Below are 14,500 nucleotides of genomic sequence, written 5' to 3'. Positions count from 1 at the left end.
TTTGTCCGAGAGGTTATAGCCCTAAACACCATTAGAAATGAATAGATAAAATGTAAAAAGGAATGTAGTAAGATTGAGAAATAAGGCACAATTTACTGGATAGACTATTTGTAAGACTTGAACATGCAAGTTAGAAAAAGATTTATATTCACAAGATAATCACTACTTATTGATTATAACATCGATACAGAAAGTCATATATAGTTCTGCCCTCTCTGCAATTATGTTAGTATCGGTGGTTTATCTTTCCTTCATTACGTTAACTATGCATCATCAACTTTTCACTATAATTTAACTGGATCTCCAGCTTTTTAAATCATACTATGAGTTATTCTTGGATGCTTTGTGCTTTTTCCTGTCACCTCGGTGAACATTTCTTGTTACAATTTTGGTGCACATGTGCACCATATTTCCTATGAAACATAGTTTTAAATGATCTCTGATCATAGTTTTCATTTTGAGAACACTTTCCTCATTACTTTTCAAAAATAAATGGATGCAGATGCCAATAAATCCTGTTATTCAGAAATATGCACACTGTTGACTGCTTCATGCAATATGTTTTTCTATTCTGTTGTATGCTTTTGTTGTATTAGCTGGAGTCTTGTAGAGAAGACCATTATCATGAATATAAATAAAGGTTTTGCTTACATTGTTCCTAATTGAGTGAGAATATTTGTCATAACTGTACTCTGCATAATAAAAGAATATGTTCGATTTAGTTTTCTTTGCTGTGTCAAGTATTCTCAATCCATGGAAAATTTGAATAAGAAACAGATAATTAAGTTGTATTTTATATGTTGTCATTTATCCAGTTATTTTTGTTAAACACACATACTCCTAAGCTCAGTAAAGTTGTTTTATTTACAAAGCAGAATGGCTTTTTAATTTTTTTTTTAATTTTGAAAGGCAGATATACAGAGAGGAGGATAGTCAGAGAGGAAGATCTTCCATCTTCCATCCACTGATTCACTCCCCAAGTGGCCTCAATGGCTGAAGCTGTGACGATCTGAAGCCAGGAGCCCAGAGCCTCTTCTGGATCTCCCACATGAGTGCAGGGCCCCAAAGCTTTGAGCCAACCTCCACTGCTTTCCCAGGCCACAGGCAGGGAGCTGGATGGGAAGTAGAGCTGCTGGGATCCTGGCCAGTGCCCATATGGGACCCCAGCACATGCAAGGCGAGGACTTTAGCTGCTAGTCTACTGTGCCGGGACCCAGCAGACTGGATTTTTAATTATTCGTTTAGATAGCATATATGAATTATGCTTTGTTAAAAATGTGAATTTTTGAAACTAGAATCTGAATGAAGCATTGGTCAAATGTGTTAGAAAAAAAATCCCTAAAGATTTATAAATGTTTATTAGAATCCAAGAGGCAACTTGGTTACTGATTTGGGGAAAGTTCTTGATTGTTAAGAATTAACCGTAACAACGTTTGTGAAGAAGTACTTGTCATAGAGTGACAGAGTTCTGTTTGAAAGACTCAGGCATCCTAGTGAGACTCTTTAACACGTGTGCTTTGAGTAAGCACGTGACCGGCCTTCACGCTCCTTCTTGGGGGTCTCCACCAGCTTTGGAGTGACTGCCGAACAGTCCAAGATCAGGTGCTTCATTTCAGTTTCCTAGTAATGTGCACCCCGGGAGGGAGCAGTTGATGGCTCAGGTAGTTTCAGTCCTTCCCCCTTATTTGCCTAACCTGGATTGAATTGCTGGATCCTGGATTTGGCCTGGCCCAGTCTGACTATTGCAGTCATTTGGAGAGTAAACCAGTAGACAGAAGTTCTCTCCCACTCGGTATGTCTTTCCCTCTACTCGCTATGTCTCTTTGCCTCTCAAATAATATTTTTTTGTAAAGCTAGCGGTTTAAAGTGTTGAATCAGAAAGTCATCACTGCACTTTTTGTCTTTTGTAGAGGCACTGCAATTGCTGGCATTGTGTTTGGGATCGTATTCATCATGGGGGTCATCGCCGGAATTGCCATTTGCATCTGCATGTGTATGAAGAACAACCGGGGCACCCGTGTGGGCGTTATCAGGACCACTCATATCAACACCATCTCCTCCTACCCTGGTGAGCAAGTGGCATACTCCCGGGAGAGGAGGGGGATCATCAGTTATAGTCCACTCCCAATGGAGAGAAGGAGTCATTAAAAGCTTTCAGTGAAACAATATCTGGCTTTCTAGAATGTTTCTATATAAATCTGAGTTGAAGATCTAACTTTGAACAGCGATGGTTTTGATCCAGATGATAAATCCAACTCATATTTGAAGATATTTTCTATGGTTGTCTCATGGAATAAAGTTGCAAGTCACTCCTAGTTAAGATAAATAAATAATTCGCATCTGCTGTGACTAGCTGTCAGTAGTACTAACAAGTAATTAGAAAAGAAAGAAGTTTTGTGTCTCAATAAACTGACATGAGATTTAGTAGGTATTTATGTCTTCAGAAAAAGTATTCAGCAAAGTTTTCATATGCATTCATCATGCAAAGAGAACAGTTAGAATATTAAAATTCTCCAGAAAGAACAGAGGTAATAAATGAATAATTTTACAAGTGTTGAGACTTTTAGATGTTTCACATATAAATATATTCAGTACATGTGATTTTTATAAAATGCTGCATTTTGCATTACCTGTTTTCAACAGGGCTTTTAAATCAATCTGTGTGTGTATAACTGCATCTTAAAAATCAGACAAGCTTTAAATTTCACACATCCTGAGGAAATTAATTTCCCATCCATACATACTCATGTCGTCTCTCAATCTCTATACAACAGGGTACTTTTTATATGCAACTTGCCTTATGTGTTAATTCCCTCATTCTCCCCTTCTCTTTTATCGTTTTCTCTATCATCTTCAACTTAAGGGATCAAGTTTTAGATGAACTAGGCATGATGTGCCTCTTTTGTTAGTGCTTCCTTATTCCCAGTACCTTCACGTTGGAGGGCCCCAGAGCGCCATCTTGTGTCCTCTTCCACGTTCCTTGGGATAAGTGTATCCTTCACACACTAGAGCAAACCGAAGTTCTCTCTTTCTGTACCAAGTCTCTTTTTGAATTCCAGATTGGTTTTATTCTATTGGCTACTTGATGTTGTGTTTACATGTTTAGAAGATAGGACAAATTGAACATATGTAAAGCTATTCTTCTGATCTTAAAACCTTGTTCCATCTGTAGCCTTCACAATTCCCAGTGTGGGTTCTCTGGTCCTGCCACTGCTCAGGGTCGTCCTTGATTCCTCTCTACCTCCAGACATGCATGTGACCTGTGCACCAGGAACACTTGGCTCTACTTTTAAAAAGTTGTCAAAGCAAGCAACTCCTCTAAGGCAAACATCAGATCACAGGCAGGATGGAATCTATAAGTTTCTCATTACATTCAAAGTAAAATACATATATACTTTCCTGGGGCCTTTGAGGCAATTCCATGGATTGGATCCTTTTTGTGCTTCTTACCCTTCCTCTATTTCTACTCCTCTTTCCATTGCGGTCCCACCAGCAGTTTTCATTGCTGTTCATTGAACAAATAAATCATTCTCTCAGCTTGGAGATTTGCCTAGAGCACTGACTAGCTGATTTCTTTCTACTCTTTAATCGAAGATCACTTCCTGAATTATAACATCCTGAGCAACCATTTAATGACTGCGGGGCTAGGTATTTAGCCTAGCAATGCATATACCAGTTGAATGACACCGGTATCCGATAGTGGAGTGCCTGGGTTTGACAATCAGCTGCTCACTCCGTTTTCCTGCTAGTGCAGACTCAGCAAGGCAGCAATGGTTTCCATGGCACTCATGAGAGACCTAGACTGAACTTCTGGTCAGCTTTAGCCTAGTCCAGCCTAGTCATGGTAGACCTTTGGGGAGTTAACTGGAAGATCAACATCTCTCTCCCACTTGATCCTTCACACTCTCTTGCTCTTTGAAAACAAATAAAATATGTCAGGTGTCAGTCTAATAATGAGGAAAAAGATGATAGTATGTTCCAATTTTTGTTATGCCATTCTCCTTTCCCCCTCAGTATTCTTTTTGTTTTCTTTTGGGTTAAAATATTACTTACCTAATCACAATGCTCATTTTTCATTTCCTCCTGCTAGAGCAGTAGTTTCCCGAGTCAGAAATCATTGTCCTTTTCATTGATCACTCTAGCCAAAGGACATAAGACCAGGCTGGCCTAACAGATTTTTTTCTACATGATGAATCAATAAAGTGCATGGCTTTTTTCAAGCCCTGATTCAGTATACACTGTATGTCAATACATAGGGAAAGGACCTTAAACTCTATGATGGAATAAAGACAGCGCCTTTACTCATTATAAAAGCAACCTTCCAAATCTTCCCAACTTGCCAAGAATAATGTTAGGACAAAGATGCTGAGACTAAGATATCAGGAAATAAAGTTATTTTACATTCTTCCCACATTGTCTCATTTTTTTTATCCCAAAACCCAGGGAAAGAATTGAGGAAAATCGAGCAAGGACTTTAATTGAAAAAGATTAATTGAAAAGAATGCAGGAAACAGTGCTCCACAGAAAGCATTCTAGGTCCATATTTGCTTGATAAAAAATTAAGTTTAATTGAAATTGATATTTATCTATTATAAAAATCACAAAACTAAAACAGGAATTTTAAAGCATTTTATGAAATATTTAATACTTTATTTCATACTTCTATAAGTTCAGACTTTACATAAAGTTAGAAGTTGCCAAATATCACCATTTCAGTGTAAGGTAAAATATTTTATTGGACTTTGATTTCTTTTTTGGGCAAAGAAATATGTTTCCAAAACTTCAAAATGACATTTGTATTGGCAGATATAAGAGCAACATGCTACATTTCAGTAAATTCATTGTTCTGAGAGTTCAATAATGCAAGAAACATAATGACTCTTATGGTGGAGACATTTTTGCTTTAGAAAGACTAGTTCTTCAAAAGCGTAGTATGCTTGATTACCTTTCATTTCCTTCCCGAAGTCACTAATTAAGCTTTTACTTAAAGAATCAAGAAACAGCACACAAAAGTACTGAATACTTTTTAAAATCCTTCATCTGTGGAAATACCAAAGACCTTTGCTCACATTAATTAATTAGTTGTGTAATAATTGAGATAACAACCCAACACACTGCATTGTGTAGTCCCCTGGCCCAGAGACCAGATAAATGAGAACATAATTTCATAAACGTTATCACATCTCGGGGGAAGACTCTCAGTGGGAACTCTGCAGAGAACATACTTACTCTTCATGGGGTGGCAGAGAGGGGAGGGTGGCCTCCTGCCACACCCTGTGTTTTGTTGGACAATGACCTTCTAAAATGAAGTTTTTCATTTCTTCCCAAATGGATAGGTTAGGTGTCATCTTTAAATGCAGTTTTTTAATGGTCAATGTGAAAATCAGGATTATTTGTCAAGTATTACATTTTCTCCACTCTCTAGAACTTCATTGAAAACAAAAGTTATTAAGTTAATTCTCTTTTTAAAACGTAGGTGTGGATAATATTTATTCATCTGAGTAAAAAGAGCAGAGTAAAACATAACAAAATACTTTCCGAAGATATAAAATGCCAACAAAAGGAAAGCAAGAGATATCTGTGCCATGAAGGAGACTGATATACATTTTGAGCTCTTGAAAAGGAAGACAACAGTTAGATTCTGATGACTAGTAAATATGTCGGTAAGTAGAGTGAGCGAGCGAGCGAGAGAAAGATAGAGAAAGAGAGCGTGCAGAAAGGAAATGGGGGATGAGGGCTTTTCCTAACAGAAAATCATCAAAGAGTGAATGTTAACATGAGTTGTAAAATTGGAAAAATCTTCGTTTTAAACAATCATATAAAAATGTTTCAGAAAAAAAGAACAGGTTGTTAATGTACAGGAGACTGTTGTCAAGTAGCAGCTTGGTAGCAGATCTTGAAGTGTTCACTAGATTCCTTGCCATGTGCAAGAGAAAAGTTAGTAACTCCAGAAGGGGGAACCAAATAAAATCTTGATCAGGCAAATCAACCTTAATAGCATCAAAGAGGGACAGCTGGTCTTGATGCACCTTGGTGTGTTACTCTGAAAATGACACCACTGAGTATGATCATGCTATGGGAGTTCACAGTGGGAATCTTACATTAAAAAATGTTTGACAAACCCAAATGGAGAAATATTGTTATCAACCAAGGTTGGCCCTGAAGGAGGCATTGTAGCAAATTCAGGTAAACTGCCACTTTGGGTACCTACACTCATTTAATTTTTTAAAAAGATCTATTTTATTTTCATTGCAAAATCAGATATACAGAGAGGAGGAGGGACAGAGAGGATGATCTTCCATCTAATGGTTCACTCCCCAAATGGTCTCAATGGCCGGAGCTGTGCCAATCTGAAGCCAGGAGCCAGGAACTTTCCTCCAGGTTTCCCACGTGGGTGCAGGGCCCCATAGCGTTGAGCCATCCTTTATTGTTTTCGCAGGCCACAAGCAGGGAGCTGGATGGGAAGTGGAGAATGGAGCTGCTGGCATTAGAACTGGCGCCCATATGTTATTCTGGTGCGTTCAAGGCAAGAACTTTAGTCACTAGGCCATTGCACTGGGTCTGGTACCTACAATTCATATTGGAATGTTGGTTTGAGTCTGGGCTCCACCACTTCTTATTTAGCTTCCTGATGAAATGCTCTGAAAGGTGAAAGATACTGATTCAACTGCTTGGGTCCCTGCTACCACATGGGAGATGTAGAGTTAAATATTCTAGTCTTTGACCTCATGATCCAACTTTGGCTGTTGGGAATATTTCAAAAGTGAACCAGTGAATAGATCTATCTCTCCAATCTCTTTTTCTTTCACTTTTGTCATTCTTTCTCTGTGTGGTTTTTTTTTGTTTGTTTGTTTCTGAAATAAATAAAACAAAGAATATTTTTTGGCTTGAACACACCACTCATAAAAGAGAGGAAAAAGTAACTGTAATCAATGTTGTGAAGTCTTCATGCAGATAATTATTTTAATATGAATCAATGAATACAAACATGAAGCGAAAAAAGCCTTCTTTGATATCATAAAAATATGCTCACAGAATGAATATCACAGACAAAAATGTATGAATTAATTATATGATGGAGTGGGACTGTAGTGCAGAACTTTTGAAGAGGATCACTCTAAAATGAGTAAAATACTGGGATTCATGTGAAGCCAAGACTTATGGAGAAATATAGATTGTGGTGTGAGAAACAGAGGGGATTTCTCTCAGTATCCTGAATGTAGAAAAGAGAAGAGTCCAGCATATAGAGGTTCCCTTCAGTGGAATCCAAATGCACTCATTAATCATACCTGAGATGGGTTGTAAGTAAGCACCAAGGTAGTGATGTGCAGACTTCTTGTTCTGAATCTTGGGATATTCACTTCTGCTATGCTGTTCTGCTTGGTGAAATAAGAGCTAACTGATTTGCAAAGGATGAGAGGGACCAAGGAGATGCTTGAAGGAAATAAACAAGAAGGGCTGCAAAGGTGATAATCTCAAAAAATGAGACCGAGATATGACCAAAGAAATGTGTAAGAGCTACCAAACTTAGGAAAATGGTTATTCATTTTATGAAGTGAGATCAGCATAAATGTGCATTTTTCTCCTGCAATTTGTTGCCTGTGGATATAAAAGTTTTAATATCTTTGTATCTTAATTCCCATTAAGATTCCGGTTGATAAATTATTAGGCCAAATCAAAATGTTCATAATGGGTACCGTAGGAACACATTCAGGATAGCCAAAGTGTTGGATCTAATCAGTGTTGGCATTCAACCAGGCATCAGGAAGAGAAAGTGCGAAGAATATTGACAATAAAGACAGAGGAGTGATTTTATTGCAGGGCAATAAATCAACACGGAACACAGCAGAATATGAAGAATAGAAAGGGGTGGCATAACCTTTATCACTTCTTTTATTTGGCTGTCACTAAATTGAAACTCTGGATGAGTTCCAAAAATATGATGGAATATGTGTTGCAGAAATATAAAAGCCATGTTTATAGATTAAGATTTACTAGATAGTGCAGCTACTGCTGATGATGAAAGGAAGGAAAAGATTGAAAAATGCAAGAAGGTTGAGAGATTAAGAGGCAAGCTTATGTGGATGCTAAATGACTAAAAGTGATAACAGGAGTCTTTGTGGGAAGAAAGTCTGTGGGCCAGGGGCTCTCTTCAGTGAGTAATGATGTAGGGCAGGCAAGGCTGCAGCTGTGGAGAGCAAGCAGTATAAGGTAGCACGTGTGCTATCCAAAGGCCCAGGATTTTAAAGAGGTAGAAGAGGTGATGGCTTCAAAAATGTGTGCAAAGATCACAAACACCTTGAGCACTTCCCAGCCCCTAAGGTTGCCCGATCTAAGTGGAAGAGAACGGCCCCGATCGGGGCCATCCTCTCATGAGAAATCAGATTTTGGTCTCAAAAGGTGAACTGAATGCTCCCTTCTCCTCCTAGAGAAAATGATTTTACACCTTCCTGCCCTTCTTGAAACTTCAACACTCAATCCACCTTCCATGCCTAAGACATGCAGTGCTTTTCCAGAGGCATAGCAAGAGGGGGCAGGACATTCTGGGAGTCCATAGATGAGAAGTGCAGTGCCATCTAGGACCACAGTCTTGCCATGTACATTTTGAGAGCTTGTTCTGGTAACAGAGAGAGGTAAAGTGTGATAGAACCTGCTTCAATCTGTACTAACATGCCTTAGGATCATGGGGCCTATGGTAGAGGGAATAGGAATGGTATTATTCATGTGGGGCTGGGATGGGTACAAGTCTCGCCAGGTGCTTTATAGGTCTTTATTAAAACCCTCCATTCTGGGTGACGTTTAGGGAAATTACGAGTAGTGGGATTTGTGCAATAGTGGAGAAGTTTGCTCCTAGCAATAATATTGAAAACTTTCTTTAAAAATAAGCAATGGACTTCATGTTTAAACTCAGTAAAAGTTAAAATAAGTTGGTTCTATTGCAAAAAGATAAGCGTTAATCATTGAACAAAAAAGTAAATTATAATTTACTTTTTTTACATATTCCAAAGATCTGAAGAAATCATGTGAAATATGAAGTTTACTTAATAGGTGATAGGTTAACATTTAACATTTAGAAAAAGTAAACTTTGATGTAAAGCTATGTCAAATAGCAGATCTAAGTAAACCATGATTTATATGTAAAATTTTAAATGCATAAATGTAAAACAAAAACAGTGTGTATCAGATATCTGCAGAAGAAAGCTAAATTCACCCAAAAGTTCATCCAAATTCCAAACAGTAGACCAGATGCAGCACAATGTCAAACCTAGATGTTAACAAAGAAATGAAAAAATGATTTAAATGTAACCCTATCTTTCACAGCAAGTTTATGCAACTGGAGAACCATTATACTCAAGGAAGTATAAATAGCTGTCTGACAAATACCGTAATTTCTCCTTATATGTGTGAACTAATTATAAAGTACATTTTGAGATTCTATTATTATTTGTGGACCTTGTCTACACTGTTGAGGAAAAGTGGTTTTTCTACTAAGCATTATAAAGTTTTGCTATATTACCAACTGTTGAATAACAGCGTGCCTGTATGCCTTCCTGGTCCCTTTGTAAGATGAAGCAATTCGTTTTGGAAAAAATTTCACTATGTACTCCAAGCAGTAAAATCTGTGTACCACTTAGGCATAGTGGTCAATTATTTCAAATTTTACTTAAATTTTTTCAATTGAATTTTTAAAAATCTCTGTGTAAGAAGATATTTATCACTAGAAAAAATGTTTAGCCCCAAGATTGTCAATGGAATAATATCATCACCAATAAAAGCCATCAGATGCAATCATGGATGGCACTTTCATAATCTTTTCTAATCCTAATCCCTTATCAAAGGTCTTATCTTGAAACAGGAGACACTCTTGGAGTAAATCCTCCCTCTTGATCACCACAAAATGGGGAGCAAGTTTCAACAGGCACAGTCTCCAACGGCACTCAAGCTCTATACAAACTGCATAGCAGAGCCTAATGTCATAAAACAAAGCAAAAAAGCCTGCATCATTTTAGGTGACTACAGGGATACAATCGTACACAAAAGACTAGGCGAGCACATTTAAGGATATTATGTTATTAATTTGGGATGGCAGAATTGTGGATCATTTTGTTTTGTTTCTCTAATGTCTAAAATCATATTAAATAGTTTTGATAGCACTGTTCAGCCTTCCAGCACGTCAGCGCTACAGATAGTCACCTGCGTGGGTTGAAAACATGAAATTTTTCCTCTGAATTTCAGAGCATTCATGAATCTTTTATTATTGTGGATAACCTTCTCATTTACCTTGAATGAAATATTTTTTCCCTACTTAATCAGAGAATTGGAATTTCAGTTATGAAAAGATTTCAGAGACATTGAGATTCCAGCTGTTTTTATCCGTGTTTTAAAGATGATTTGACCTATAAAAAGGAACTAAACCTCTTACGATTAATGAGGGATTCTAAAATCGAGACTCAGAAAAGTTTACTTTTTAGTGAGACCTTATTACCTACAAGAAAGAAATATAGCACAATGTACAATCATGAAAGTATTCTTTCAGAACCTCTCCCGGCGGCTGCTATTCTAAAGGATGTGCCGGGTTTATTTCAAAACAGCACTTTTCATCATTAGATCATCACTTTAGCAAAATTCAAAGGTTAGAGGAATGAAAGAACAGTGTTTCCTGTCTCAGATTTTCCTGTTCCACATGCAGCTGCAGAACCATAGAGACTCAGGCCGAGATGTCCTCCACCAGTGCTTGTGCAGATGGCAGAGTATAAACACGCTGTTACAGATGCACAAACACACGCCAGGGCTTCATGACAGGGAAGAATGTAGATCAGCATCAGTAGGTGTGTGCCCCTCACGTGGGATGCAGGAAAACGCCACAGTGCAAAAACAACACGGAACCCACAGGCTTATAAGAAACAATTAGATGGGCATCCAGCTGGAACTTCCTATTTTCCATGAGAGCTGCACTGTTTCTTTTCTTAGCTGGCCTGAAAGGTATTATAAAGTTCTTTGTCTTAGTTCCCCAGGATATAATGAAGCAGAAGCGTGGGTGTGAGGCAGAGGGACTGTGTGTTTAGACTCCATAGGAGTTAGTGCAGTGTGTTGTAGAAAACAGAACTTGGAGTGACACTGCTGCTGAGAGTCTGAATGTGCCTGGGAGTTCTGCACTCCCTTGCTGGTTTGTTGACTGTGCCATGTCCTCGGCTGGAAGCTCTACCCTCTAGAGACCTGTCAGCAGGATAGTGCTGAGGGGCCATCCCACTCAGATCTGTCATTCCATCTTTCTGCTTTGTCAAGTGACTCAATCCTACAAATATAGGGGGATCACTAGATGATTTAAATCATGAAGCTCTCGAGCAGATAGGCAAGCCAACCGGATTTAAAAGGAAACATGGCTTGTGTACACTCATCAGTGGAGGTGCTATGCTTGTGTTTCTTCATGAGAGCGCTGCCAAATTCCTGGAAAACATTTAGGAAAGAGTTGATTGAAATCTTACTTGTTCTTTTCTGTCACTCTGATGTTAAAAGACTGGACATCGGGCCAAGCATTTGGTAAGTGGGGAAGATGTTTGCTTCCCATATCAGCGTGGCTGGCTCCTCATTCCAGCAGTGATGGTTCAAGTACTATGAAGTCTACAATCCACACGAGATACCTGGATTGAGTTCCAGACTCCAGGCTTTGGCCTTGACCCATACCGAGCAATTGTGGGCATTTGGGGAAGGAGCCAACAAGTGGGAACTGGCTCACTCTGCTCTCTGCTCTCTCTGACTCACAAATAAGTAAAAATGTTCTGTAAGAAAGCTTGTAGAAAAAAAGTATCATTTTTATCCATTATTTTTTTAATATTTATTTATTTTCATTGGAAAGGCAGATATACAAAGAGGAGGAGAGATAGGAAGATCTTCCGTCCGATGGTTCACTCGCCAAGCAGCCGCAACGGCTGGAGCTGAGCCAATCTGAAGCCAGGAGCCAGGAGCTCTTCCAGGTCTTCCACGTGGTTGCAGGTTCCCAAGGCTTTGGGCTGTGCTCGACTGCTTTCCCAGGCCACAAGCAGGGAGCTGGATGGAAAGCGGGGCTGCCGGGATTAGAACTGGCACCCCTATGGGATCCTGGCGAATTCAAGCCCAGGACTTTAACTACTACATTATCGCTCCCAGGCCCTCTTTCCATTATTTTCACCTGCCTTGTGATTTGGGCTATGTTCCTAGCAGTTAAAGCAACTTCTGAGTAAAATCAAGGTAATGGTAGTGATCTGTCCACTTGTAAGTCATCAGACTGGCTGCTGAGGAGTGGTTCGGCTGTTGCAGAATAACCTTGGATCTTAAAGGAATGGATGGATTTCAACTCAAAAGGTCCCTCTCCATCACACACTGGAAACGAGAGTGAGATTACTACAAAATACACATCCACACGTAATCACTCTACAGTATATTCAGTGTATTGAAAAATGCATTTACATTATATTACAGTCAAAGGACATTTTTTTAAATGAAATGTAAAAAATTAAGTCATGTTCACTCACAACCTTGCTTATTCCCTTTCCTTCTTATATCTGTAGCCCACTCAGTTTATGCGGGCCCCCTATTGGGTACCCAATACCTTCACCCTTCCTTTACTTCACTACCCTTTTCACCCACATGCCAGTCATCAGCTAAGAGCTTGCTGGGCCTTTATGAGTTTTTCTTCCCCACCACTGGGATAAGGGCTTCATAATCTCTAGGGCATGCCATTACATCAGCTCACCTTTCCTTCAGCCTTCCTCTGTGTCTTACCAAAGCATATTCATTAGCATATTCAAAGTCTGCCCTAGGTCCTCATCCCATAGTCAACATGTGATATACAAAGCCCATCATGGGGGCCAGGTTTGGGGCAATGTTGAAGACACCACTTAGGTTGACATTCCATATTAGAGTCTCTTGTTCAAGTCCTGGCTCTGCTTACGATCCAGCCTACTTCCAAACCACCCTTGGCAGGCAGCAGCTGACCACTCGAGTATCACGTCCCTGATACCTGTGTAGGAAACTCAAACTGGATTCTTGGCTCTCGCCAGCAGCATGGCAGATCTCTGGCTGTTATGGTCATTTTGGCATTTGTTCCATTCACTGGATAAAATATATCTCTGTATGGGTCTATTCCTCTGTCACTCTGTGTCTCTCTGCATCTCAAGTAAAATGAAAATAAATAAACATTTTTAAAGCTCACCATGGTGACTGAGCAACCGAATTCCTCAACTCTTTTGCTATTTCTCCATTCTATGCTTCTTGCTTGTGCAAAAGCACTTCTTGATTTTGCTGAAACATGGGTCATTTCTCAGATTGTTCTCTTTCCACTCCTCCAGAATCATATCGTCAAAAAAAGTCAAGTCATCAATTCTGCATACTCTAACCCATGACATCACATTTAAAAGACTATCTCTTTCATATGTATGTGTTCATTGGCCTGATAAAGCAAAGAAGTTTACAGACAAAAAAAATACGTCTCTTCCCAAAGAATCCAGCCCAGTGGTTTAAACACAGAAGACAATAAAATATCTGATCAATATCTCATGTTCATTTCCTTTGCTTTTACAGTGGCACCACCCCCATACAGCTGCGACTACGAGATGGAATACTGTCGAGACTTACCCCCTCCCTACTCCCCAACTCCACAGACATCAGCACAACGCTCTCCACCCCCTCCTTATCCTGGGAGTTCAAGGAAATAATGCTCCAGAATGGAATATATGAGAATCAGTGATGTTCCCTGAAATAAACTGCCTTTACCCAGAAATAGGCAGGGAAAGTTTTCCTAAGGAAGATATTTTTGGAGCAGCTAAGATTTCATGAAAAATGTCCCTGCAAAAAAAGATACGAGCTTCTGATACTTCTCAGAGCTGACCCAGTCAGGAGTATTACGCTTGGTTCCTTGGGACTACATTTTAAAGATGTATTGATTCACTTCAGTAGGAATAACGAGATTGACAGAACATCTGATCATCAGGTTGTTTAATGTTCAGATGAAGGAAGCATCAATAATGATACCGGAAAAGACAAAGCTTCCACACAACAGAGGAATGCTCTATTTTGTGCAGCTCTGGAAGTCAAAACTAGAATGCTTTAATGTTTTATTCATCAATGATGTAAAATGAAACCCCCCATGTGTGTAGCACTGTTTGAGGCACTGGATGGAAGTTGTAAGAAGTTGGTGTGAGAAGGAACAGCTGCAGCTCCCTTGTTAACAAAGTTGCGTTTTGTGATGCTTGTGGGTGACCAGGATCCAGCTGTACGGAAGTGAAATGCTCCAGAGTGCGATCTGCCTTGAGGCTGTGTAGCATTCTCACACCTCAAAACCTCTGCTTGTGTTTTGTGTGATGTGAAGTGAATCCCTGTCCTTAGGAGGGAAAACAACAGAACTGGTGAATGTTCTTTATTGAACTTGAAAACAGAAGCAGAATCAAGTGATCCAACAGCTAATTGAAGCCAAGAACTCTTCACACCAGCCACGGTCTTCTATAAATGATCTGACCTTACT

The 14,500-nt window shown here is 39.3% G+C and overlaps 1 protein-coding gene across 1 annotated transcript in view; it reads left to right on the top strand.

Annotated features, from left to right (window-relative positions):
• The window catches only part of CYYR1 (cysteine and tyrosine rich 1), a 104,056-nt gene extending 90,362 nt beyond the window's left edge, over window positions 1–13,694 (top strand). Inside the window, exons 3-4 of the mRNA XM_040980866.1 lie at window positions 1,911–2,068; window positions 13,561–13,694. Coding sequence (XP_040836800.1) covers window positions 1,911–2,068; window positions 13,561–13,694 — 292 coding nt within the window. The remainder of the gene's footprint in view (window positions 1–1,910; window positions 2,069–13,560) is intronic.
• The last annotated feature ends 806 nt before the right edge of the window (window positions 13,695–14,500 follow it).

This window comes from Ochotona curzoniae, unplaced genomic scaffold (genome assembly GCF_017591425.1).
Source record: "Ochotona curzoniae isolate NIBS_2020 unplaced genomic scaffold, NIBS_Ocur_1.0 contig_3498, whole genome shotgun sequence".
Taxonomy (NCBI): domain Eukaryota; kingdom Metazoa; phylum Chordata; class Mammalia; order Lagomorpha; family Ochotonidae; genus Ochotona; species Ochotona curzoniae.
The sequence above is the reverse complement of the archived record's forward strand: the minus strand, read 5'-3'. Positions and strand labels throughout refer to the sequence as shown.